Below are 26,898 nucleotides of genomic sequence, written 5' to 3' on the forward strand. Positions count from 1 at the left end.
ATTATAGGAATCAAGTTTTAAAAGTTTTAGATAGAATTTAAAACCTTATGACCCAATTGAGGCCATCTCTACACTATTTCCAAGGCTGGCACAGAAACATTTATTTCTCTACCTACTCTTACTCTCTAAATCGCTCGCTAGAAAGGAAATGGGTATTTTCCATGAAATATCCAAGGCAACCATTGTAGTACCCTTCCCAAAGTACTATACAGGAAACTTTGAGCTATCCGGAAGTTGAATGTCCGGCAACTTTGATCTAACGGCAGAAATCAGCAGCCGTTTTGGTTAGGGTTTTTTTTCTCCTAGCATTCTTTTCACAGGCAGGCTCTGGAAAGCGTCTGTCGCTTAGCAACAGCTTCAGAGACGCTTCCAAGCTACTGGGCCGAGTGTTTACAAGCTGTTGCTGAGCAACAGTGTTTGTGGTCAGACACGGCAGGCTCTAGAAAGCGTCTCTGTATCTTAGCAACAGCTTCAGAGACGCTTCCAAGCCACGGGCCGAGTGTTTACAAGCTGTTGCTGAGCAACAGTGTTTGTGGTCAGATACTGCAATAAAAAGCTCCTATTGACGCTGGTCTATCCAGAGCTTTTAAAAAAACGGCAGTAGCTCGGTCCCATGGGTGCCGGATAGCACAAAGTTTCCTGTACTTTGAAACCGTGAACTGTAAATGCTCATAGTTTTGAAAACAGCAACATTCTGATACTTCCTGTAAACCTTAAAGTATAACACCCCCTCATGTATAATATGCACTCCTTATCGTGAGCCACAAACTTTCAGAAAAATGTGTTATCCATGCATAATATAACCCCTACTTCTTGGCTGTTGAAAACCATTCAACTATTTGTCCGTGTCCTTGCAAGAGCAACAGTGTAGCAGAGAAGCTCAAGATGTTTGATATGCTGAGATGCACGGCAGGAAAGTAACTGGGTGTGAGTTTTAGGAGAATGAAGCCAAAATAACTGTGCAAAAAAAAACTTGGAAAGCATCCCTTAAAAAAGGCTGGCATTCACCAATGACAGACATCAAGGAGGAGTTGGAATCAGCAGGATTGAAGTCTAAATTAAAGCTATGGGTTAGATTTGGGAAATCTAACTCTTACACTTCTGGCTAAGAGAAAAAAAATCTATGAAAGTATCCAGAAAGTAGGAGAAAGATTCCTACAGAGGCGCGTTAGAATTGTATAGAATCTGCTTGCTGACTGCAAAGATATAGTGTTTCAGTTGATCATACTCTCTCTTCTTAGGCAGTCCCTCGGAACCGAGGATGACTTGCTTCCAAAGTAAAAAATGAGTTTGCAGGTGACTGCTGAGTCCAATGCGGGACCTACAGTCTCTGTCACAGGTGGGGCAGACGGTGGTTGAAGGGGCGGGTGGGTGGGGTGCTTGGGTTGACATGCGCTCCTTGCGCTTGGCTTCTGCTTGCTCCCGGCGAAGAGACTCGAGGTGTTTGGCGCCTTCCCGGATGCTTCTCCTCCACTTTATGCGGTCTTGGGCCAGGGATTCCCAGGTGTCAGTGGGGATGTTGTACTTTTTCAAGGAGGCTTTGAGGGTGTCCTTGAAGCGTTTCCTCTGCCCACTTGGGGCTCTCTTGCCGTGTCGGAGCTCCGAGTAGAGCGCTCGTTTTGGGAGTCTCGTATCAGGCATGCGCCTTCAGTGTGATCATACTGAACCAGTGCTGAAGACTCAATTTCAAACTGGTCTGCGTAAACATGGATCTTATCCATTCAGATTTGACATGCCATACAAGTGTACCACTGCCACAAAAGGCACCAAACCAATTTCCACTGGTACTACTGGGAATGAAAAGCTTGATGCTCAAATGCATGGTTACCTGCATACATATTCAAAGCAGACTCCATCATCTACAGTAATATTTCATGGGGCACAGAGAAGAGTGCATCCTAAAAAACAGTGGATTAGAATCAGGAATGTGTGTGCCATTGGTAGAGATGCTTTGCTTATCACTAAATATTCTCTACTTATCTTGAATTCATTGAAATACCACCAAATGTCTTCTATCAAGAATGAACTCAAAAAAACTTTGCATTGATTCCAAGGGGAATGATGTGTATATTAAAGCTGTTACACATATCAGCAAACAAATCAGTGAAAGCTGCTCTTCAAGTGACGTGGAATAGATGGACTACCAATGGTGTGTATATCTTCACTGCTGAAGGTCACATGTGAACTCTCATTCTAGAGGAAGCCATCCAGTGGACAGTGGATATATGGAACACTTTGGATCCACACAGACTGAACAACTTCATGAAATGTGCACGTCTAATACCATAGATGGCTGAAGATGACATTCGTCGGTTCACCCAGTGCAAAGTGATGACAATGATTACTATGGGCAAACTGAACATACCTTAAATGATACCCACTTATATGCGGTTTGATTCACTGGATTAATTTAAGGGTCTCCAAAACATTTTTTATTGTTACCGTTACTTGTCGTTTTCAGTTTACTGTATGTGCTGCACTTAAGTAATTCAACAAAAATTTGTTCTATAATGCCTGAGTCTCTTACATTAATTCTAAACAAAAAATATTTGCAATATATGCACCACCTCTTGATTTTTTGGGGATGCAAAAACTTACACTATATATTCTTAATGTGTTAACTGAGAAACCCAGTTTGAATACAAACTAATGTGCACAAACTTTGATTACATTTGACTTGTATTTAAACATAAGCAATGAAGTAATTACACAACCCGAGGTCTATGTTAGTATTGGACATAAACGTCTTCTGGGGATTTTTTTTTTCCCCCAAGTTAGACAAAAAAATGGAATTACTTACTTTCTGCTTTGGACAGAGTGCAAGGGTTGGAATCAATCAACGCCAACTGAAAATGCTATAGGAAAAAAGAAACAATATCAATACAAACCTAGTACAAAAAGTCAAGCAACTCTGAATTAATCAAGGAAACTAGGGGAAAAAACATTAAAATAAACCATAAATTTTCCATCTTCTTCATGACTGGCAGGAATGAAAGAAAAACAAATGCAGGGTTGAGCACTGTACAAATTACATGACTGCAGCTTTAGCAGCTATATTTAAAACACCTCAAAAAGGATACAATTTAAAGAGTATTCAATGAAATGGTTTAAAATTATACTTTTTATAGTTTACGTACTTAACAGTAAACTCCAGCGCAGCACCTGCAAAGCACACTATAAGCGTCTTCAATAAATTTGCTTTCACTTACCTTGATTACCAAGCCAAGACAATCTGAGCAGACTTGGTTGGAATCCCATATACAACTATTTTACTTGTATGAAAAAAATCCAGGAAACTGAATGTAGGTGCACACAAAAGATGTTAGCTAAAATGCTTTTAACACTAATTAAACTTCCAGAATCAGAAAATATATACACTGGGCACCAGGCAGTTTCATTCAAAATAGCAATCCAAAAGAGCTGCTTTAGTTCTCTGTTCACTACAATTGGTAACAGATTACCAGTTTTTAGTACAATCTTTCTCATTGTTTGTATGCAGCTAATGAGCTGCATTCAGAGGTGACTTGGATTTTGATAAATTGATTTGGATCACCACCTAGTATATGAAGTACTTGCTTTATTCTTTTACTGGTTTATTTTTCCTTCAATTTTCTAATCTTCCTAAAGGCACAAATAATCATCTTCAGGCAGAGATCTGCAGATGCAAAGCAGACCCCAGTAACTTGCCCATTCTCCATAACAAGCACTGACAGAGCCACAACAAGTCCCAGAACAGAGCCTGATCCACTCTTTCCTTGTGTACACAAATTTCTAGCAAGGATAACTGAATACTAATCAGCGGAGGGATCCCTGGTTGATTTTTCACCCCTCTAACCCAGTGATGCCAAGGCCAACTGTTGGCATCACCAAGCTCTGGCTGCGATCAGCTAACTCAGCAGATCGAGAACTTCCATAACGTATACAACTCAGTTCCACATTAAACAGCACATTTACTAACTGAACATCTAGTAAGCTCCCTATTAACAGTAATACTGCTCTATAATCTACGAGTATTGTTTTAATTTTAGAAATAGTTTTAGTCTTGTACATAAAGATTAAAATCATTTTTGCCAATTTTAAATAAATATATCATTTTTAAAATTATGATTGTCAGGTTTGACCCTAAAAGTAGAACCTACAAAAAATCAGGAGAGAAAACGGGACCCCAAAAGACCTGTGTAAATTGAGAAAATCAATTTAAAAAAACATATACAATCTAATAAAAATCCTTACACGTTACATTCAGCATTTCTTCCATATTCAAGACTGATCGTCACAATACAACGGATTTTCTCACCCTACAATGCATAAATTGCAAAATAATCTTTTCAAAAAATATTGGAAAGAGCTATAAAAACCTGTACATATTAAATTACATTGTACTTACAGCACAGAAACAGGCCCAACATGTTGATGCTGGTGTTTATGCTCCATGCGAGCTTCCTCCCATACTTCAACCACTTCTTGTGGTAGCGAGTTGCACATTCTAACCACTCTGGGTAAAATAGTTTCTCCTGAATCATCTATTGGATTTATTAGTGACTATCTTATATTTATGGCCCCAAGTTCTGGTCTCTCCCACAAGTGGAAACATCTTCTATATTGGTTATTTCTATTCTCATTGGTTTTGATCTTCCAAAATTCCCTAGATTCTAGAACGGTCCCAGCAGATTGGAGGTAGCAAATGTAACACCACTATTCAGGAAAGGAGAGAGAGAGAAAACAGGGAACTACAGGCCGGGATTAGTCGTCGGGAAAATGCTGGAATCCATTGTTAAGGACGTGGTATCAGGACACTTAGAAAATCATAACATGATTAGGCAGAGTCAACATGGTTTTATGGAAGGGAAATCATGTTTGACAAATTTATTAAGAGTTTATTTTGAGGACGTAACTAGCAGGGTAGAGAAAGGGGAACCAGTGGATGTAGTATATTTGGATTTCCAAAAGGCATTCGATAAGGTGCCACATAAAAGGTTATTACACAAGTTTAGGGCTCATGGGGTTGGGGATAATACAGTAGCATAGATAGAGGATTGGTTAACGGACAGATAACAGAGAGTAAGGATAAACGGGTCTTTTTCAGGTTGGCAGGCTGTAACTAGTGGGATGCCGCAAGGATCAGTGTTGGGGACTCAGCTATTTACAATCTATATTAATGACCTAGATGAAGGGGCTGAGTGTAATGTATCCAAGTTTGCTGACGATACAAAGCTAGGTGGGACAGTAAGCTGTGAGGAGAACAGAGTCTGCAAAGGGATATAGATAGACTAAGTGAGTGGGCAGTAAGGCGGCAGATGGAGTATAATGTAGGGAAATGTGAGGTTATTCACTTTGGTAGGAAGAATAGAAAAACAGAATATTTTTTAAATGGCGAGAAACTTTCAAATGTTGGTGTTCAGAGAGATTTGGGTGTCCTCGTGCAAGAAACACAGAAAGCTAGCATGCAGGTACAGCAAACAATATGGAAGGCAAATGGCACGTTGGCCTTTATTGCAAGGGGGTTGGAGTAGAAGAGATGGGAAGTCTTACTACAATTGTACAGGGCCTTGGTGAGACCACACCTGGAGTACTGTGCACAGTTTTGGTCTCCTTATCTAAGGAAGGATATACTTGCCTTGGAGGCGGAGCAACAAAGATTCACTAGATTGATTCCTGGGATGAGGGCTGTCCTATGATGAGAGATTGTGTAGAATGGGCCTATACTCTCTGGAGTTTAGAAGAATGAGAGGTGATCTCATTGAAACATACAAGATTCTGAAGGGGATCGACAGGGTAGATGCTGAGAGGTTGTTTCCCCTGGCTAGAGTGTCTAGAACTAGGGTACATAGGATAAGGGGTAGGCCATTTAAGACTGAGATGGAGGAGGAATTTCTTCACTCAGGGGTTGTGAATCTTTGGAATTCTCTGCCCCAGAGGGCTGTGGATGCTGAATCTTTGAGTATATTCAAGGCTGAGATAGATTTCTGGAATCAAGGGATATGGTTATCGGTCAGGAAAGTGGAGTTGAGGTCAATGATCAGCCATGATCTTATTGAATGGCGGAGCAGGCTCGAGGGGCCATATGGCCTACTCCTATTTCTTATGTTCTTTTTTTTCTTATGTTCTACGTCTACCCTATCGAACCCTTTCATAATTTTAAAGACCTCTATTTGGTCACCCTCAGTCTTCTCTTTTCTAGAAAAAAGAGCACCAGCCTGTTCAGGTATAACTTCTCAGTTCTGGTATCATCCTAGTAAATCTTTTTTGCACCTTCGCCAGTGCCTCAATATCCTTTTTATAATATGGAGACCAGAACTGTTCCCAGTACGCCAAGTGTGGTCTAACCAAGGTTCTGTACAAGTTTAACTTAACGAAAATCTCAAAATGAATCACAGTGTTTAGTTTACTTTTTTTATGGCCTTATTAACCTGCGCGCTACTTCTAGTGATTTGTGTATCTGTACCCCCAGATCCCTCTGCTCCTCTACCCCATTTAGACACTAATTTTCCACGGAGTTTGTGAAATTCTTAATTTTGGTATGTCCACAATATCTGTGTTTATGATAGATATTTGCTGTGTAACAGATATAGTACGTACCAGTAAGAGATTGATTGACTAAGAACAAAATGATCTGGCTCACCTCTTCAGTTGATAAATTTGTTGCTGCACATTGAAATATTTAATCCCCACTCTCCCTTTGGCTCAGCACCTTGCTTCTGGTTGCAAAAAACCCTTCAAGAACTGATGCCTCGATTTTAAAACTCTCATTCTCGTTTTGAAATCCCTCCATGGCCTCACCCCTCCCTATCTCTGTAATCTCCTCCAGCCCCACAACCCTCCAAGATATCTGCACTCCTCTAATTCTGGCCTCTTGAACATCCCAGATTTTAATCACTCCACCATTGGTGGCTATGCCTTCAGCTGCCAAGGCCCTCAGCTCTGGAATTCCCTCCGCCTCTCTACCCCACTTTTCTCCTTTTAAGACGCTCATTAAAACCGTTCATCTGCTCTAATATCTCCTTATATGGCAGGCTGTCAAATTTTGTTTTATAACGTTCCTGTGAAACGCCATGGGACGTTTTACTACGTTAAAGACACTATATAAATACAAGTTGTTGTTGTTGACAAAGTCACATATTTACCAAGAGATTGAACTATTTGAGTTGAAGTTTGATGTGTACGAATGCCGAGAACTTAGAAGCTTAGTGTGGACTCAGACACCCGAGAGATTTGTGGTCATGTGTACACAAAGCTGAAATTCAAATCCGTCTAATACAATCAAATGTGTAAGTGAGTAACACAATTCAAGCCACTGCTTGAAGTTCACACAACGTGTGACCCAGCGTGAATAAATGTTGACTTAACTTTAACCAGTAAGCATGAAATTTTCTGTAAAAATTAAAATACAACTTGCTTCATCAGTTCTTGATAGTTTATTTGTTTTGTGGGAAGGCGAGGAGAAGAAGAGGGTGCACAATGCTCCCTATTCTGTTGAATAATCAACAAAGTAACATCTCCCAGGTGAAAGTAATTTAACGTAGGTGAGCAGTCTTATTTCACTGAAAGTTGAAAGAAAAATGTTTTTAAAAAGTTGCCTTAGTATGCGTATAGCAGTCCCCAATTAATTGACAATCAGATTGTGTGAAAATGTTGAAGTAATAATTTGTTTCTTAACATTTAAGAAACAGCTACAAATGTGACAGAAGTCAGGTACCATATCTACTTGTGCTGTTGAAGTCTGCTGGATTTGGCAGAAATCAAGTGGTTGGACATATATAACTAGACAGCACATTACATGAAAACCATTTAAAATCAAATGTAACAATTTGATAATCAATTAATTTGCAATATTAAGGAACTGTAAACATTTTTGGTCCAATGCAAGTGCTTTGCTGATCAATAAATATGGGGCCAGATCTTCCTGGAAAAGTAACGGAGTGTTAACGACGTACGCATTTATTAATGAGCTAATCGATCAGCAAGTTCAATGGATGAAGAGATAAACCACGAATTGCAAATCTCCAGAACTTGCTGGTCGATTTAAGCCGTCCCACCATTTGCTTCACTCAAACGGCATCTCACCCTTAGCCTCATTATTTTTAAGAACTTGTTGGATTTACACGTTAATTGCCCATTAAACCGGCCGCAGAAAGTTGGGGCTCATAATTAATAGCGCAAGTACCCTTTTAACAATTGTTAATGCAATGCTAATCAATCTCTCAGGCCCAGTTATGGAACAATTCAATCTAATCTTTCTTTCCCTCTCCATTTCTCCCTGTACCTGATTTGACTCCAATTCACCTTATTTCCTTCTCTATCATTCTTAAGTTTCTTTCGCAATCCATAAATCTCATTAGTTAAGGAGATACATTGTTGGTCTTGACATTCACAAAGATCCTAGATGCCCCATTGCCTTCGCTCATCATCAGCTCTGACTTCCAGTTATGGCGCAAAAAAAATCTTCCAGCTGAAAGGTGCAGGAACGTCTAACAGGGGCAAGCCACGAGATGCCCCACTCCAGCAAGTTTTGACCCATTATTTTAACCATTGCGTTGTTGATAATCAACAAGCAGACACTTCTGTTAATGTCCTGTGGTGTGGCAAACAGTAAATTGGAGTTTCTGCTCTTTGTATTCACTCCAACTCTTTTTCTTCGCCCTGTTCTCTCTTGCATCTCCCCCTCCCCTCCCCCTTTTTTCTTTTCTGTTAGGAGGAAGGCTGTGGGTGGAGTGGTGGCAAAGTGTTATCTTCAGGTGAAGCAGGGTAAGAGGATGGGGGACAACTAGACCAGGGAATGCAGGTGTAATTAAGACCCCATTTTGACATACATTCTGTCCTTTTCTTAAATATGTATTACTTTGATATATTATTTACAGAAAAACATTACATCACTGCTATGTTGCCGTTTCTGTCTTTCCTCTTCTGTGTCTGTCTCACTCGCTCTCTCTCTCTGCTTCTCAGCTGTTTTGACCTCGCCTCATCCTCCTTTTTCTTCTTTCCATTGAGGTGGGAGGTGGCAGGTGGAATGGCAGCTGATAGCTGCAGGTTGCATTTGGGGTGTGGATTTGAGGGCAAATGTAGCCCTCAGTGGCTCATTTCCCCTGCAAGCCTAACCAGCTCATCATCCCACTACCCCTCTTTCTACCACCACCACCTCAGTCCCATCACTACCCCCAGCCTTTTGCACTAACTGCACATGCTCAGAATACACAATCTAAATTAAATTTACAGGGTCACAGCTGCAAGCAAAGAAATCAATTTTAAACCCAGTCTTGAGTGAGAGGCAGAGACCTACAATAAAAACTTCAATAAAGTCATTAAGAAATATAAAAAACAATTCAATGGGTAAATTTAATCATGTTACTGTGAAATATGTTAATACTTTATTTTGTTTAAATCTTTATTTTGGACATTAGAAATATCATTTACTAAATGGGAGACTAAATGGGAAATTACTAAGGGAGATGAAGTCAAGATGGCGACCGAGGCGGTCCGGAGGTAAGTGCTCTCCCTGCTTCGGACGGCCCGCTCCCGATGCGATGTGTTCGGCGAGTCGGGCGGAGGCAGCGCAGCAGCAACAAGCAGCAGCCAAGACGACCCGCTACAGCACGTCGGCCGGCAGCTCGCATTCCGACTGGGAGGAGGGGAGCCGGGCATGGCAGCCAGAGGCCGGACCGTAAGTGGGAGAAGCAGGCCCCAGGCCGTCGGACCGTGGAGCCGGCGACAGTGAGGAGGCGGCCATGGCGACCGGAGCTTATACATCTCGACGATGTGTTCGGCGAGTCGGGCGGAGGCAGCGCAGCAGCAGTAAGCAGCAGCTACGACAACCCGCTACAGCACGTCGGCCGGCAGCTCCTCGGCAGGAAGCTCGCAGTCCGACTGGGAGGAGGGAGAGCCGGGCATGGTGGCCAGAGGCTGGACCGTGAGCGGGAGAAGCAGGCCACCACATTGTGGAGCCGGCAACAGTGAGGAGGAGGCCACGGTGACGGAGCGGCTGAGGGACATCGCGTTCCCACTGCCATTGGATGCCATTGAATTGACTTTTTCTGAACATGGCGCTGGAGAATAGTGACGTGACTCTGTGAGCTCCCACAGCTTATTGTGGGAGTGATTGGGGAGTAAGCATTCCATTGTACTAGTTATATATGGCAAATAAAATTGAAATTGAAAATTGAAATATGAAATGGATCAAAATTTGCACATGAAAAATTCTCAAAGCATTGAAAAGATAACTGCCACATCGCGGTGAGTATATATGTAATGTCATGACAAGCTTTCATAGGTGGTGCCCATTATAAATAAGGACATATGAATTTCTAATGGTAGAATGTGTGTGACAGGAAAAAAAATTGTATGTTTTGTTATTCAATAGTTATAGCAATACCCCATGTTAATCAAAGTTGCAGTGTAATATTGTTCACTAATATTTGGGAAAGAAAAGACTATGACCCACTGTTAAAGCAGAAAGATCTGTATACTGGACTTAAATTGGTACTTACAGTGGCATGGTATAATAACCAGAGTCAAGAAGTTCCAGCCTCCAGAGCATTGGATGTTTAAGATTATGGCCCAGAATTTACAGAGCCTAGGACAGCGTACGCAGTCGGAAGTGCTGTGAATGGCCCCGCAAATTCCAGGTTTCCGCATGCGAAATATATTGCCGTTACTTTATCGTCACTGGGTCAAAATTCTGAAACTCCCTCCCTAACAGCACTGTGGGAGTACCTTCACCACACGGACTGCAGCAGTTCAAGGTGGTGGCTTACCACCACCTTCTCGAGGGCAATTCGGGATGGGCAATAAATGCTGGCCTTGCCAGCAACGCCCACATCCCATGAATGAATAAATAAAAACACAGCTTATGATGACACCAACTCCAGCAAACCAACACAAGAACTACTGCACCTTCACCAGGAGTTCTCAGTGTACAGTCTAGCCAGACAAGAAGTTTTTTTTAATCACTCCTGTGTTCACTGATCTACATTGGCTCCTGGTCCCCCACAGCTTCAAATTTAAAATTTGCATCGTCTTTAAATTACTTCACGGCCGCAGCGCTCCTCATCTCTAACCTCCTCCAGACCAAAATCCTTCCAAGAACTCTGCGGTCCTTCAACTCTAGCCTCCTGTGCATCCCCCACTCCCTTCATCACACCACTGGTGACTGTGCCTTCAGCTCTTTAGAGCCTAAGCTCTAAAATTCCCTCCCCAAACCTCTCCACTTCACTCTGCCTTTAAGACCCACCTCTTCAACAAAGCTTTGAGTCACCCCATCTAACATCTCCTTCTTTGGCTTGGTGTCCATTTTTATCCAATTCCACTTCAAGTGCCATGGCACGTTTTTCTGTTAAAAGTTGTTCTCGATGTTTTTCCCGTGCGAGAAATTTATTCAGGCACAAGACGGTCTGAAAAGATATAAAACCAATGTATCCCATGCATGTTTTCTTTGATTGCTTCAGTTTCCCAGAGGCAATGCAACTGCTCATGCCGAAGTGGCATTCTTTAAACAGCTAAATAATAATAAACCCTTGGGTTGTCTATATAAACAAGTCTGTTACCATGGTAGCCTATGGAGCTGGTCTTTCATGGAACCTTCCCTGGATAATAACAGAGCACACAAACATAAGCAAAATCACTAGAGGCAGTGATCACAGCCAGCGCGTGAGAAGCCATTTCCTCAAGTTTGAACAAACCTCAAAACTTGAGTAGACAGTGCTGACCATGGTAATTTATTTCACCCATTTTGCTTCTCCTAAAGCTAGCAACCGTCACTAGAGAATGGTTCCATGTACCAAGCAGCCATTATTCATGTATGGATAGTAGAAATCTGGAATTCTCTGCCTCAAAAGGCTGTGGATGTTGGGGCAATAAAGGCTTTCAAGACTGAGATTGATAGATTTTTGTTTGGCAAGGGTATCGAGGGATACGGAGCTAAGGCAGGTTACTTGAGTTGAGGTATAGATTAGCTATGATCCTGCGGCTCTAGGGGCTGAATGGCCTACTCCTGTTCCTATGTGCCTCGGCGTTGAGTATTGGCAGGCTATTTGATTATAGTAGACGGGGTTGAACCAGAATTTGAATTTTTCCAAATGTTTTAAAAACCAAGTCACAGAATTATTTTTTCTGGTAAAGTTTCATATTTACCATCAGAACATATGATTCAGAGACACTAACCAGCCAGAGAGAGAAATATACAAACACAGATTTTTGAAAACTCGTACTGCATTTCCTTTATGTTATTTCCTCAAAGAACTCTAAAATTTGTCTGTCTGACACAAACTGCCTTTTACAAATCCTTGAGTGCTGTCCTTACCACTGCCGTCCATCTGGGTGGGACTGCACTCGCCTGGTTCCATTCTTATCTATCTAATCGTAGCCAAAGAATCACCTGCAGTGGCTTCTCTACCCGCTCCCGCATCGTTACCTCTGGTGTCCCCCAAGGATCTATCCTTGGCCCCCTCCTATTTCTTATCTACATGCTGCCCCTTGGCGACATCATGCAAAAACACAGCGTCAGTTTCCACATGTACGCCGACGGCACCCAGCTCTACCTCACTACCACTTCTCTCGACTCCTCCACGGTCTCTAAATTGTCAGACTGCTCACCAGACATCCAATTCTGGATGAGCAGAAATTTTCTCCAATTAAATATTGTGAAGACCAAAACCATGGTTTTCAGTCCCTGCCACAAACTCCGTTCCCTAGTCACTGACTCCATCCCTCTCCCTAACATCTGTCGGAGGCTGAACCACACTGTTTGCAATCTTGGTGTCATATTTGACCCTGGAATGAACTTCCGACCACATATCCGCAGCATAACTAAGACAACTTATTTCCACCTCTAACATCGCCCATTTCCACCCTTGCCTCAGCTCATCCGCTGCTGAAACCCTCATCCATGCCTTTGTTACCTCTAGACTTGACTATTCCAATGCATCCTGGCTGGCCTCCCACAATCTACCCTACGTAAACTTGGTCATCCAAAATTCAGCTGCCCATGTCCTAACTCACACCAAGTTCCATTCACCCATCACCCCTATGCTCGTTGACCTACATTGGCTCCTGGTTATGCAACGCCTCGATTTCAAAATTCTCATCCTGGTTTTCAAATCCCTACATGGCCTCACCCCTCCCTATTTCTGTAATCTCCTCCAGCCCCACAACACCCCCCACCTCCCCAGAGATATCTGCACTCCTCTAATTCTTCCCTCGAGCATCCCTGATTATAACCGCTCAACCACTGGTGGCTGTGCCTTCTGTTGTCTAGGCCTTAAGCTCTGGAATTCCCTGCCTAAGCTTCTGTGAAGCTCCTTGGGTCGTTTTACTACGTTAAAGGCGCTATATAAATACAAGTTGTTGTTGCTGTCCTTAATTAACTTACGCCTTTCTAAGGGAGTGTTCATTTTATTTTGCATTATGACCTATAGAAACTTACCCACTACTGGTTTTACCAATTTTTGGCCTTTCTCCCTTGAATAGGCTTCTGGCACAACCTCCATAAACAAGAATGTTTGAACGACTGCTAGAGCCTCTGCTATTTCCTCCCCAACTTTCCTCTGCATTCTACTTGATTTTCTTTCCTATTCTCTCTAGACTTCTCATTTGCTTCCTTTTAAGTCTTTTAGTTTAATTTCTCTCTGCATCCAAGAAACTCCAGCATTTGCAGCACCCTCTTTACTTCTTGAGAATAGATCTTGTTTATACCGTAATCATCTCCTCTTCGGATATTTCCCCATGGTTGGGCCAAATGGCCTGCTTTGTGTTTTTCTATATATGTCCACTGTCTTAGCTGCCGATTTTGTTTCTTGTTTGAGCTAGTTCCCTTTTTATCTGGTTGAAATTTGCTTTATTCTAGTCCAGGACTTTTATCTTTGACCAACAATTAATTTTTACGTTGAATCTAATTATGCAAGTTTAATGTAGTGCCCAATTTCAACAAGCCTAACACATCAAATTGTCAAATATTCGCAACACTGAAAGGGAGCATTCCAGCCAAATGACTGCATCATAAACCTAAAGAGCTGAATCTCCCCCCGAATCTCCCCCCCTCCCCCCTCTAAACATCATAAATTGGAAAAAATCTGCATTAATACAAATCTTAATAGGATTCATAACATCAAGTCATCCTGGTTTACTTTTTAAATAAAGTTTTCATTTTCATCCATATAACAGAAATATACACAATATAATTCATTCTATACAAAGCACGTGACATTTCTGAGAGGCATGATAAAGTGCTATATAAATCCAATTCTTGTTTCTGTTTTATATAAAAAGAGAAACTATGCTGCAGGTAGATCTAGTGTTACAGTTAATTGTCACCAGCAACACTGGTCATTTAACTATGCTAACTACACCAGCGTAGTGAGAGGCAGGTACAGCAGGCACTTCAAAGCACTGGAGAGGTACCACCAACACTGCCGCCGCAAGATCCTACAAATCCATTGGCAGGATATGCACACCAACGTCAGTGTTCTCGCTCAAGCCAACATCCCCAGCATCGAAGCTTTGACCATGCTCGATCAGCTCCGATGGACGGGTCACATTGTCTGCATGCCCGATACGAGACTCCCAAAACAAGCACTCTACTCGGAGCTCCGGCACAGCAAGAGAGCCCCAGGTGGGCAGAGGAAATGCTTCAAGGACACCCTCAAAGCCTCCTTGAAAAAGTGCAACATCCCCACCAACAACTGGCCCAAAACCGCACAAAGTGGAGGAGAAGCATCCGGGATGGCGCCAAACACCTAGAGTCTCTTCACCGGGAGCAAGTGGAAGCCAAGCGCAGGCAGCGCAAGTCAACCCAAGCACCCCACCCACCCGCCTCTTCAACCACCGTCTGCCCCACCTGTGACAGAGACTGTAGGTCCCGCATTGGACTAATCAGTCACCTGAGAACTCATTTTTAATGTGGAAGCAAGTCATACTCGGTTCCGAGGGACTGCCTAAGAAGTGATAGAGGAGGAGGGGGGGGCAGGGAGCTTTGCCTCAATAAGGAAAAAAAAAATTGTGCCTAGTCGCATAGTGGGGAAGACTAGAAATTCGGGGATAGAAAAATGTCTGTCCAGAGGAAGTCAGTTATAAGTATGGTTATAGGTAAGCAAATATTTAATAAAACCTGATCAAGTAGATGTCATGGTATGAGAAGCTAATCTTCCCCTTCCCTTCTCCAAAACAACAAAGTTCCATCTCCTATGTCCAAAACATGTTTAAAGATTTTGTTCCTATTTGTAACTAGTTTCTGCCGATTGCGAGATTAGCATGACCAATAGGACACTGGTTGTCTTAACATGGAGGCAGTGCTATCATTCAATCTGTGCATCAGCCTAACCACAGTTAATTCAGTAATTGTTAAATTGAAGTCTAATGCATGGCTTATGCATCACGGCTGCACTAGAAAGTACGTTGGAGCATTCAGGCTATCTTTTTGCTTTTGGTGAAATTACCGTTACCCTGTCCCAGCTACATTTTTCCACAAGACCCAACTGCCAGATGGATATGCTTCACAACAATGACTTCCATTTTGATAGAATTTCTCACATTGGAAATGGGTGAGCAGGTCTCAAAATACATACCAGCTTTGAAATAAAAACCTGCATTATGCAACAGGCGGGATGGTAACAGACATTTTTACCACTCCATCAAATTCAATTTTTAACTCCACAACATTTCATGGTTAAAAAACCAGCACATGCAGCACAGCTTCTGTCTCAACTGATGAATCCTACCAGAAGTGCAGATTTAGTTTAATGCACTATTATCTGCCTTACAACATTTCAAAGCAGAGGCTTAATGACCCAAATTTTCTTAGTAACAAGTAGGCGTCAAATCAAGAAATGGGAATCAGGCTCAAAACATATTAGCAGCCTCCTTTGCCTTAATTGCTTCCGTTTCCCAGGAGGTGAAAAAGGTACTGGAGCACAAGCAACATTCCTTGAACAGCCAACCCAATAATAACCCCATGGCTTGTCTGCTGAAGGAAGTCGGTTACTATGGCAATTCTTATTAGGTGATTAAAGAACTATAACATGCGCAGCTTTTGTTTGCAACAGCAAGCTAAACAGATGAAGATCTTCACTTCTGACTTCCACAATAATCAACCTGAAATCTCATACTAATGAAACTTAGCCTTCTGGTGTCTCATTTAAAAAGGTACACATGCTTTACCAAAGCTACACACCTTATGTGGCAGGATTTGGCAACTGATTTTTTCCCATACATAGTCACTCTACAATAGATGAATTGAGTTTGCTAATTTTAGGTTTCTGTATTTCTATATAATCAAATTAATTCCACACATTCACCAGTATGCTGTTTTTATAGAGGCAGACATGTGTTTTTCTTCCTTCTGCATTGAGACTCTCTGCAAGGGCTGAACGTTGACTTCCGCCACAACTTAGCACATATAAAAAATATTGTTTTTTCTGGTCCGTTTCAAAAAGAATTTATGCATTGCCATGTATACTCAGTGAAAATCCCTAGGTCTGATCAAAACACTTATTTTCAAGAATGACATAGTACATTTGTAAACTGGATTACAAAGCAGAATTAGGGAAATCTAGAATATAGAACTATACCACAATTACTCAAGAGGAATGTGCGATTTACTTTGATTTTAAAATGTTATTAAAAAGAGAGATATAAAGAAACAGCACCGAACAGATCAGTTTTAAAAAACTCAAACTAGGTGGACCAAATTTCAATTGTTTTTTGTAAAATTGAATGCATTCACTGGCGAATTTACAAAAATAAACTAAGTCTACAACACGTTCTGCAAAACTAATTTGACTCTGATGCGTTAAAAATTTTACTTGCACAAAAAAGGCTAAACTGCCATTGACCAGTTTACTCTATACCCACCAATGATGATATAACCAACAAGACATATCTATTTGGGCTGAATAAATAACAGCATCAGTTATTCCTTCATCCATTGGAGTGGAGTTTGGTCCTCTCATGTTTCAACCCAGCTGAGTGGGATAAAACTCAGCGAACTAGTGTTACCAACTCTGGTTTGACATATTCCTGGAGGCTATCATGTGATCTCGGACATCTGCTGCCCAGTCACATGACCTCCAATCACTATATACGCCCACAGTTTGCAAACTCCCCAGTTTTTAATTCAGCCTACATGAAGACAATGCATAAAGTTTAGAAAACTTAGATTGTAGTTTAATCTTGGTTTCAGATTTCAAAACGCAAACGTTAATTACACACTAACAGAATTGTCTTGTCTTTCAAAATCAGAGGAACAGTGTCATCAGTTAATCAGGTTGTGCAATTTCAATGTTATGCTTAACTTATTTCCTACTAGTCAGAGCAGGATTAACATTCTTGGCCATTATTTTAATAGTTAAATGTCATCAAACTACAGGAAACTCTTCTATCCGGCACCGGCATGTTGCCAGTTTATCAAAATTTCCGGATTTAACAAAGAATTTTTTTTTTTTTTAAATCAAGAAATGTGCAGTATACAGTAATTGGGTACTCACCTATAGAATGTTGTGTTAAATGGATGGTGGAAGATTCTTGATTAAGTACAGTACTGCCAGTTGAGGGTAATCCATAACTCTAATTACTTAACAGTAAAACAAAACTTATAAACGACTGTACAGTACAGTAGAAAGTACGGTGGTTGACTGTACACTTATTCCAAGTCAACTGGTTCGTCAGGAATATCCATGTCAGCTGGGTCATCAGGATCATGCACTTCAACAGATTCTTCAGGCACTTCCACTGCTTCAACACTTTTGGAAGCTTTCCTAAACATGTCCCGGATGTCTGCTAGCTTAGTGGACTCTTGCCTTTTTTGTAGAAAGGTGGAATGCAGAATATGGAGGTGCATAACTTCTTGGGCAGAATAGCAAGAATGGCTGAGGAATGAAGCAAAATCTTCTGCAGCTTTAGCCCAAGAAATCATCATCTCTTCAGAAATCTCATCCTCTTCACTTTCCATCTCTCTTTCTTTTTCTTTCTTTGGATTCAAAACATTCTCCATTATTTCATCATCACTTAGCATATGCACAACAGCAACTTCCCTATCTGCATCAACCCACTGCTCAATATCACTTTCACTGAGGTGGCGTAGAGGGTTTGCTGGGCCTACATTTTTCACCATGCCAGCCATTTCCATTATTGTACTCCTCTTGGGACGAACACTGAACCCATGAAATTCCTCCTCTGAAGAAGAACCTTCAGCAAACATTACAGGAGGCCACAATTTGCGGCAGGCTTGTCTCAAAGTGTGACCTTTCACCAAGTTCCAGGAACATGCAGCATTAAAGATGGCATCTAAGATTGTATTCCTTCTGAAATGTGTGAATATTGTCATCTTGGCTTATCAGTTTACGTAGGAAGTCTTTCTTGTAATGACACTTGAGATTTTGGATAATGCCCTGGTCCATGGGTTGTATGAGAGAAGTTACATTTGGTGGCAAATAAATGGTGAAAATATTTCCCGAAACCAACTCGGATTCATGCGGATGGGCTCTACAATTATCAAGCAATAAAATGCATTTGCTATCTTCATGTTTCCCTATTCTACGGAAATGTTCCCTCACAGATGGAACAAAAATATGATGCAACCCATTCGAAAAGATTTCCTTATCCATCCAAGCATTTCTTTGAGCTTTGTACTCAACAGGTAAGTGCCTAACATTTTTAAATGCACGGGGATTTTTATACTTCCCAATGACACGAAGTTTAACCCAGTGTGATCCAGCAGCATTCGCACGTTAGCACGGCTACACGATCTTTATTTTTCTTGTAACCTGAAGCATTAGCCTCACTAGCCCCAGCAAGCGTTGATTCTGGCAAAAACTTCCAAAATAAGCCAGTTTCATCAGCATTGTATAGCTGTGCTGGCGACAAATCATGTTGCTGCACAATCCGATTGAAATAATCGCAGTATTCTTCTGCGGCGTCGTGATCAGCTGATTTCTTCTCCCCAGAAATATCGAGTCGTCGTATCCCGTGCCGTACCTGGAAGCACGTTAGCCATCCCTCAGAGAAAGCACAGTCAGTGAGCTCCATCTTTGCGTAGAAATCCTTCGCTTTTTCAATTAGCATGGGTCCAGAAATCGGAACACCCTCTGAACGCTTAAGAGAAAACCACTCAAAGCACGGTATCCAGCTCTTTAAGCTTAGGCTTACGAAGCGTACGCCGTTTCTCTACACTCTTAGATGTCTCCGAGCTTGAATAAAACTTGAGTAGCTTATCCTTCTGCGATTTGATAGCGTAGGTTGTTGACGAACCGATTTTGAATTCATTCATAATGTTAATACGCTTCTCTCCCCTTTCTAGTCGTTGGCATATGTCGGTTTTCTGTTTTAAAGTTAACACTCTCTTTTTGCTTGGACCAACTTTTGGGATTTCCATAATGCAATGCAATGACTACCAACAGCATGGGAGACACACAGTACCCCTGTAAAATGGCAGATCAGAAGAGACTACCGGCAGCGCGGGAGAGTCGGACTCCCGTTAGTGGTTTTGAGGTGTTCCGACTTCCGACAGCGCCAAGAAGCCGGAGTAGTGGCAGTTTGGAGAACTACCCCCACTGACTAACTCGGCCACCACGGGAGACTCGGACTCTCGGACACATTGTCGGTTATTGAGGTGTTGTTTTCGGAGCGAGAATTTTGCCGGTTAATATAGAGAATTCCAGATATTTAGGTGCCGTTTAAACAAGAGTTTCCTGTACTTGAGAAATGCAAAATGAGCGTTATTGCACCCGAGTCTTGATTGGTCACATTTCTGCTGGTAAGGCTGAAGAAATCCTATAGTCTAGGCCAAACTCACCCAGCAGAAGCTGAAGTAGCTAGCATTTGTATTACAGTGAAACCTGTAAATTACAGACACCTAAAGGATTGGCATCAGCTGCCATTTTTTGCAGATGTTCTTATATTCAAAAATGGGCATTATATGTACTGACAGCTGCTGCAGGAATGATTCAAGCCCCGATACCAGCACAGATATCGACCGTGGGGGATTCTAACCCCGGATACTGGCAGGGACAAAAAAGGAATCTAGTAACAGTCCATCAGTCATCACAATCTTCAGGCTCAGATACAGTACGTACTTTGAACATTTTAAAAGTGTGACGTCAGGCTGTGTCCAAAGGCATAAAAGGGCTTAGCACATTGAAGGCTGTCTGTAGTTCGTAATTTGCGAGTGTCCATGGTTTCAGAGTGTGTCTTGTATTTTTTACAATGCAAGTTATTTGAGACCGCCAATTTGCTCGTACCCATTGCTCCCTTAACTTATGTATTTGTTGTTGTGCCTGCTGTTTTTTGAAGTTAATTCACTAATGTCTGTTGCTCCAGTTATTGATTTTTTGGTGTGCCCATGGCTTCATTACTTTATTGGGGTGCATGCTGGTTTATGCATCCACAGTTTCATTGGTGCCCATTGTTCCATTAATTTTAATTCACTGTCTTAATTTATTCATTTGCTGGTGCCCTCTGCTCCATTTATTTATTAATTCAGCAATGCCTACTTAACTGTGCTGCAATGTTCATGCTTTTATTGATGTCAACAAGTCATGATGCATATTGTTTGTGTTGAGTTCTGTAGGTGTGGTCTTCCTGCGATTGTGTAAGTGTCAAAAAAAGTTATCCTAATTTAAGTTACCCAGTTTATACATTTTATTTTATCTCCATGTTACTGTACCAGCAGCTTCTGTTATCCTTTTTAAAGGGTATTGTAATCAAATTCTATGGGATCAAGGAGTACTTTTCAACCCAGTATAGCTCAATTCCCCATGTGTAACGTCATGGGCTATCAACTATCATAAAACAATATGCCTAGCATGTATTTCCCATCTACCAAGTGTCACACTCAAATTTCTGTCATGCTTCAAAAAACAGTAAAGAAATAAAAGCAGCCAACTGACAGGAGCTAGACTGTCGGTTACCTCTGGATTACCTTACTAATCTGAAAGACAACGAGTGCCGTGATTGCAGCCTGAAGAGCATTCAAAGTGCGCACACACACACGTACAATTCACCATCTGTGCACCGTAGCTGCACTATCTACAGGATGCACTGCAACAACTCCCCAAAGCTCCTTCGGCAGCACCTCTAAAATCCGTGACTACCACCACCTAGAAGGATAATGGCAGTAGATACATGGGAATACCATCACCTCCAAGTTACCCTCCAAGTCACACACCATCCTGACTTGGACATATATCGTGGTTCCTTCATCGTTGCTGGGTCAAAATCCTGGAACTCACTACTAACATTGTGGGAGCACCTTCACCACTTGGATTGCAACGTTTCAAGGCGGTGGCTCACCACCACCTCCTCAGGACAACGAGGGTTAGGCAATGAATAGGGCCACATACCAGCGATGGCCACATCCAGAGATTTAATTTTTACAAATCTTCCATGACACTGCACATTGAAAGTCTAGACTACGGGTCGTTATCAAGTGAAAGGCTAAACAGCAGGGCATAATTGCACCACCGGCACTAAGAGGTCATTTAATCCACATTGAGTCATACAGTATGCCCATATTTTTATGGAATACTTTGATTTAAAGTTAGTTAAATAACAAAACTTACAGCAATTTGGGAAGCAGAGAAGTAGAAATAGTTACAGGATAGGAGGTTCTCTGCCATGCAAGCGGAGGCGCTGGGATATGCAAAACTGGTAGGCAGGTGTAATTATAGAGACACAAGTTTGCATACGCTGCTCCTATTATAAATATGGACATAGGAATTTATAAAAGGAAAAAACTAACGGGACGCAGATATACTTGTATTCATCGCACTTTACATGTTATATTTAGTTAAATACAGACTTACCTTTTTTGGTGGTGGTCCAGTTAACAACCCCGGGGGGTCTCATAATGAACATGTGCTTCCTGCTTGCCACATTGGTGGCTTAAGCGCCCATTTAGTGCCCAGAAAACAGGCAGAGTCATTACATTTCTAGGCCAGTTCTCCTCTCAATTCCCCTTCTCAACAATCATTCAACTTTCTTTCGAACCATGTCAATTGACCTTAAATCAACTATTTCTCTCGGGTAATAAAAACAGAAAATGCTGGAAATACTCAGCAGGTCAGGCAGCATCTGTGGAGAGAGAAACAGAGTTAACGTTTCAGGTCGATGACCTTTCGTCAGAACTCATGTATTTCCTCTCGGGGTCTGTTACACATGCCCACTATCCTTGAGGGGAGCAAGTTTTTTTTCCCCTAATCAACCTTGCTCAAGACTTGTGAATTTTTGCTGATGTTCGAGCCCCAAGTATATTGTCCAGGTTAAACGGTTTGCATACTTCAACCTTATCTGTACTTAATCATTTTAAAGACCGATCTTACATCTCCTCTGAATCTTTTCTCCCTCAAAAATATATTTAATAAAAAAAGACATCCTCTTTTATGAAAGTTTCCACTTCACACATTAACCATCAGACCTTATTTGGATAGACACTAGAACATAAGAATTAAGAGCAGGAGTAGGCCATACGGCCCCTCGAGCCTGCTCCGCCATTCAATAAGATCATGGCTGATCTTCGACCTCAACTCCACCTTCCTGCCCAATCTCCATATCCCTGGATTCCCCGAGAGTCCAAAAATCTATCTATCTCAGTCTTCAATATACTCAACGACTCAGCATTCACAGCCCTTTGGGGCAGAAAATTCCAAAGATTCACAACCCTCTAAGTGAAGAAATTCCTCCTCATCTCAGTCGTAAATGGCCGACCCCTTATCCTGAGACTATGCCCCCTGGCTCTACACTCTCCAGCCAGGGAAAACAACCCCTCAGCATCCAATCTGTCAATCCCCTCAGAATCTTGTATGTTTCAATGACATCGCCTCTCATTCTTCTAAACTCAAGTATAGGCCCAATCTACTCGATCTCTCCTCATAGGACAGCCCTTTCATCCCAGGGATCAATCTAGTGAGCCTTTGTTGCACCGCCTCTAAGGCATGTATGTCCTTTCTCAGATAAGGAGATCAAAACTGTGCACAGTACTCCAGGTGTGCTCTCAAAGTCCTGTACAATTGTAATAAGACTTCCTTACTCTTGTACTCCAACCAATAAAGGCCAACATGCCATTTGCCTTCCTAATTGCTTGTTGTACCTGCATGTTAACTTTGTGTGTTTCCTGTACGAGGACACCTAAATCTCTCTGAACACCAACATTTAATAGTTTCTCACCATTTAAAAAATACTGTTTTTCTATTCTTCCTACCAAAGTGAATAACCTCGCATTATACTCCATCTGTCATCTTATTGCCCATTCACTTAACCTGTCTATATCCCTTTGCAGGCTCTTTGTGTCCTGCTCAGGGCTTACTTTCCCACCTAGCTTTGTATCGTCGGCAAACTTGGATACATTACACTCAGTGCCAGACAAACAATGCCAATTAGTATCATGGGTAATTTTATGCTGTAGATACAAAGCCTGTAAGAAATCAGTCAAGGCTAGCCTAAACCCTTTCCTAGAGTACACATGCAATCAACAGAGAACGACTTTCATTCAGTCTGGCTACACTGACCAAAACGAGAACACAGTGCATCACTCAGCACTCTGGCCATCCCCAGCTGTGTACTGACTTTTTTTTTTTTTTAAAGTGAGGGGAATACTCCCAAAATTATTTTCAACTCTTTCCCAAATGGGCATCTTCATGGCACTTGCCATCCATTAGTACTTGCTTCAAGGTGCGCAAGAGCAACCTAAAAATGAATATCCTCTGTGGAAAAGTGCTTGACCTCCAAACACCACTTTCCCTTCAGTGATACTGAGGAGATTGGGAAATCAACCACATGGACAGGAGGGAAGAGATCAGAGGAGTCATCCCACCTTGCACTACTCAGGTTTTAATAGATCTTTCAAGCAAAACTATATTTGAAGGAGACTGAAATGTTGTCTGAAATTATATAAGACGATTCTTATAATGTCTGATATTCCTAGTAGCCACATGCTTTAATACCCTACCGCAACTGCATTTCTCCTTTAGTTTTTAAATGAGGGCTGACAGTTCAGAGCAGCAGTATTAAACAGGTCAGACTGTTAAAAGGTACAAGGATGCAGGGGTATCACTATCACCATTTGTCTCCAACACAATTGCAACACATGACCAGTCTGGAATTTATTTCCATTCTATTGTTGCTAGATTATTTTCTGGGAGAAAAAGACTTGGGGAGGGAAGAGATGGGGCTCAAAGTGATAGTCATCACTGAACAAATAAAATTAGTGACAATTACTGATTTTTAACTACCTTACAAAAAGATCTATAAAGATTAAATATCTCATCAATACAGGTAAATAAACCCGATCTTGTATTCTTTAAAAAGCAGGTTATCAGAATACAACTGCCTAATAGATACAATGATCTTACATTATGAAACAACACTGAGTATCAGGAAGAACTTCAACAAGTTGTAGATTACCAGATCAACAGTTCACTTTTCCACCTGAACAACAGGCACCCTCTACACCATATGGAAACCAACTATCCAACACCCATATATACAAAGTTATTATTTCAGTTAGGAAGTTGTCTTTGATTTCTTAAATACATACCAAGAAAGAAGACAAGTGCAATTCCAAGATTACATATGTTTCTAGGCAGGCAGACAATATTCAATGGAGGACAACATTCTTTACAGGAGCCTTTACCTGTACAGCACAGCCCCAAAATTTTGAGGTGTTCTTTAAAACATCACTATAAAATAGTAAGGACTAGTTGTATGAGGTCTAAGCATTCCAATGATACCACTTAAAGAATGTAAATTACACCATTTTGATTCAGCACCTTTCCCTGTGCAAACTGTGGAGCAAACAATCCTAGTTGTAGGATTTTGTGTCACATTTGCAAAGGACGTCTTAAAAATCTGCAAATCCTACCTATAAAACAAGGCTTTTCTCTGCAACTAAATATTACAGAAAAATTCTATACCAATACTTTACAATACACTAACAGTTACAATAACTGCAACAAACTATTGCTAATATGTATAAATGGTCTGACTGATGCACAAATAAACAGATCAATAAATTGTCATTGTACTTACAAATGTACCATTTCTCCATGGAGCCAAACCCACAAAATAAATCCAAAAATTATTTTCTACGTATCATCTCACTACACAGGTTATTTCAGATTTGATATTGTGAACACCCATGCATCTGTTTAGCAAATAAAAGAATGCTTTGTCAAATGTACAGCGACATATGCTTGCTCTACCCAGAAATGACACAGAATGTTGATTTAAACTTACCACAGGGGAGGAGGAGGAAGCTTGAATATATGACACCAGAGAAAGCTATTACTGCATATTTGGTTTTAGAGTGATATTCTTTTTCTGTTCAAGATTGCTCTTTGTTTAAATAACTAGAACACAGAAAGCTATTCGTAATCACACTGCTGGAAGTCAGCCAAGCTCCATTTAGTAGGCTTGTTAGAGGGAGAGGGAGGACGTGCAGCAGAATCGTCTCATGATTAAGCTCTCCTGGGTCCTCACAAATCAGGATTCATTTGTCTTTCAAGGAACAGGCCTAAGTAACAGAGCCACTCACTTCATGTGGTCATTAGAAAACGCATACAGCATACTCCCGGCATACAAAAGCAAAACCTTAGTTTATTTACAAAGCAGCATTTTACATGCAATACTTGCAGTCTGAATTGTAGGCTGATACTGCAGTATGATAATTAGTTACAACATTTGCATGCCAAGAAAATATTTTAGTTTAAGTTATTCCCCATACCTGGTTAATTTAAGATACCCAAAGTTAACACTTTTGGAAGTGAGAAGTGATGTTCACTCAGCAATCCCAACACCATATTTCAAAACTGGGCAGTTAATAGCACTGCTGGTTACACCAGTGACGCTCCTGCTTTTGCATGATTTGGTAGTTTACACGACCACTTCTTCTCGTTAGACTGGGATCACTCCTGAGTGCCACCTGCAGGTATCAGTAGCTATTATTTTTATATTTTTATTTAAATGTTTTTGCATCTGATTTATTTGTGAGAAAGAAGGCATTTCATAAAAATTATGGCCAAAGTCATTGGGAGTAGAGTGAAATTTAGATGCAAGATAGTGAGGAAGAAGGGGCAGTGCAAGTTGGAGGTGCTGTGCTGTAATTCATTAGAGGTGAGAGTGCCTGGTGGGCTGGAGAATGTAATTTGTATTTCTTCCACTAGTGTCACTAAAGGATTTAAGTTTTCCTCCAGCATTCAGTCTTAATTTTCAAGGGCTGTAATAAGAATGAAGATTCTGAATGAAACAAAGTCAAAGTCAGCATGACTTGGCAGTATAAAAGAAAGGGTAGGAGGGAGGCAAGTGGAAATGTTACATGGTGGTAGGGCTACGACTCATTAGTAAACTCCACTCTAGATACTGTAGCATGAGCAGCCTCTAACAGCATTACAGCCTGACTATTTTATTTGATGGAAAGTATCAACCAGTGTTCCCGCTCCCAACAGCTACTGAATTACTCAAGCTATTAAATGTATTTAAATCATGAAGCTTGACTCTGATGTGCTATGAAGGAATAGGCTTCCAACACATCATCTAGGCTCAAACATGAATAATGGTCATTTCAACAAGGGACCAGAGGGTTATAACACAAGTCATCATGTTTAGGAAATAAATCATAGAATTACACAGCTCAGAAAGAAGCCATTTACTTGGCTCATTTAGAAAGCTGGCACAGGCACAATGAGTTATTCATTTAATCCCAATCCCCGGTCTTTTCCCCAACTGGAAGATTTTTCTTTGGGGGCAGGAGTGTGGGAGATCTCTGCACATGTGAATTGATGCACATACGATATGGTTCTGCATGGGCTTCAAAAAAAAAGTTTGTTTCCCTGATCAGTCCCTATGCAGCAGCAAAGAGAAGTTGGGCTAAAAACCAAGGTGACTTGGCATGTGAGCTTATTAGTGGAGAAAAGAATTGGTCACATT

The 26,898-nt window shown here is 41.3% G+C and overlaps 1 protein-coding gene across 4 annotated transcripts in view; it reads right to left on the reverse strand.

Moving 5' to 3' along the window:
- kdm6a (lysine (K)-specific demethylase 6A) overlaps nt 1–26,898 on the reverse strand; it is a 317,166-nt gene that overhangs the window by 172,376 nt on the left and 117,892 nt on the right. For all 4 annotated transcript variants that reach the window (XR_015080830.1, XR_015080829.1, XM_086006692.1 and 1 more), the window contains exon 7: nt 2,801–2,855. Coding sequence is in view for 2 of the 4 variants with exons in the window: in XM_086006692.1 (XP_085862818.1) it covers nt 2,801–2,855 (55 nt within the window). In the remaining 2 variants the exon portion in view is untranslated. The remainder of the gene's footprint in view (nt 1–2,800; nt 2,856–26,898) is intronic.

Source organism: Somniosus microcephalus, chromosome 14, assembly GCF_052327205.1.
Source record: "Somniosus microcephalus isolate GS21.2 chromosome 14, FLI_Smic_1.0, whole genome shotgun sequence".
Lineage (NCBI taxonomy): Eukaryota > Metazoa > Chordata > Chondrichthyes > Squaliformes > Somniosidae > Somniosus > Somniosus microcephalus.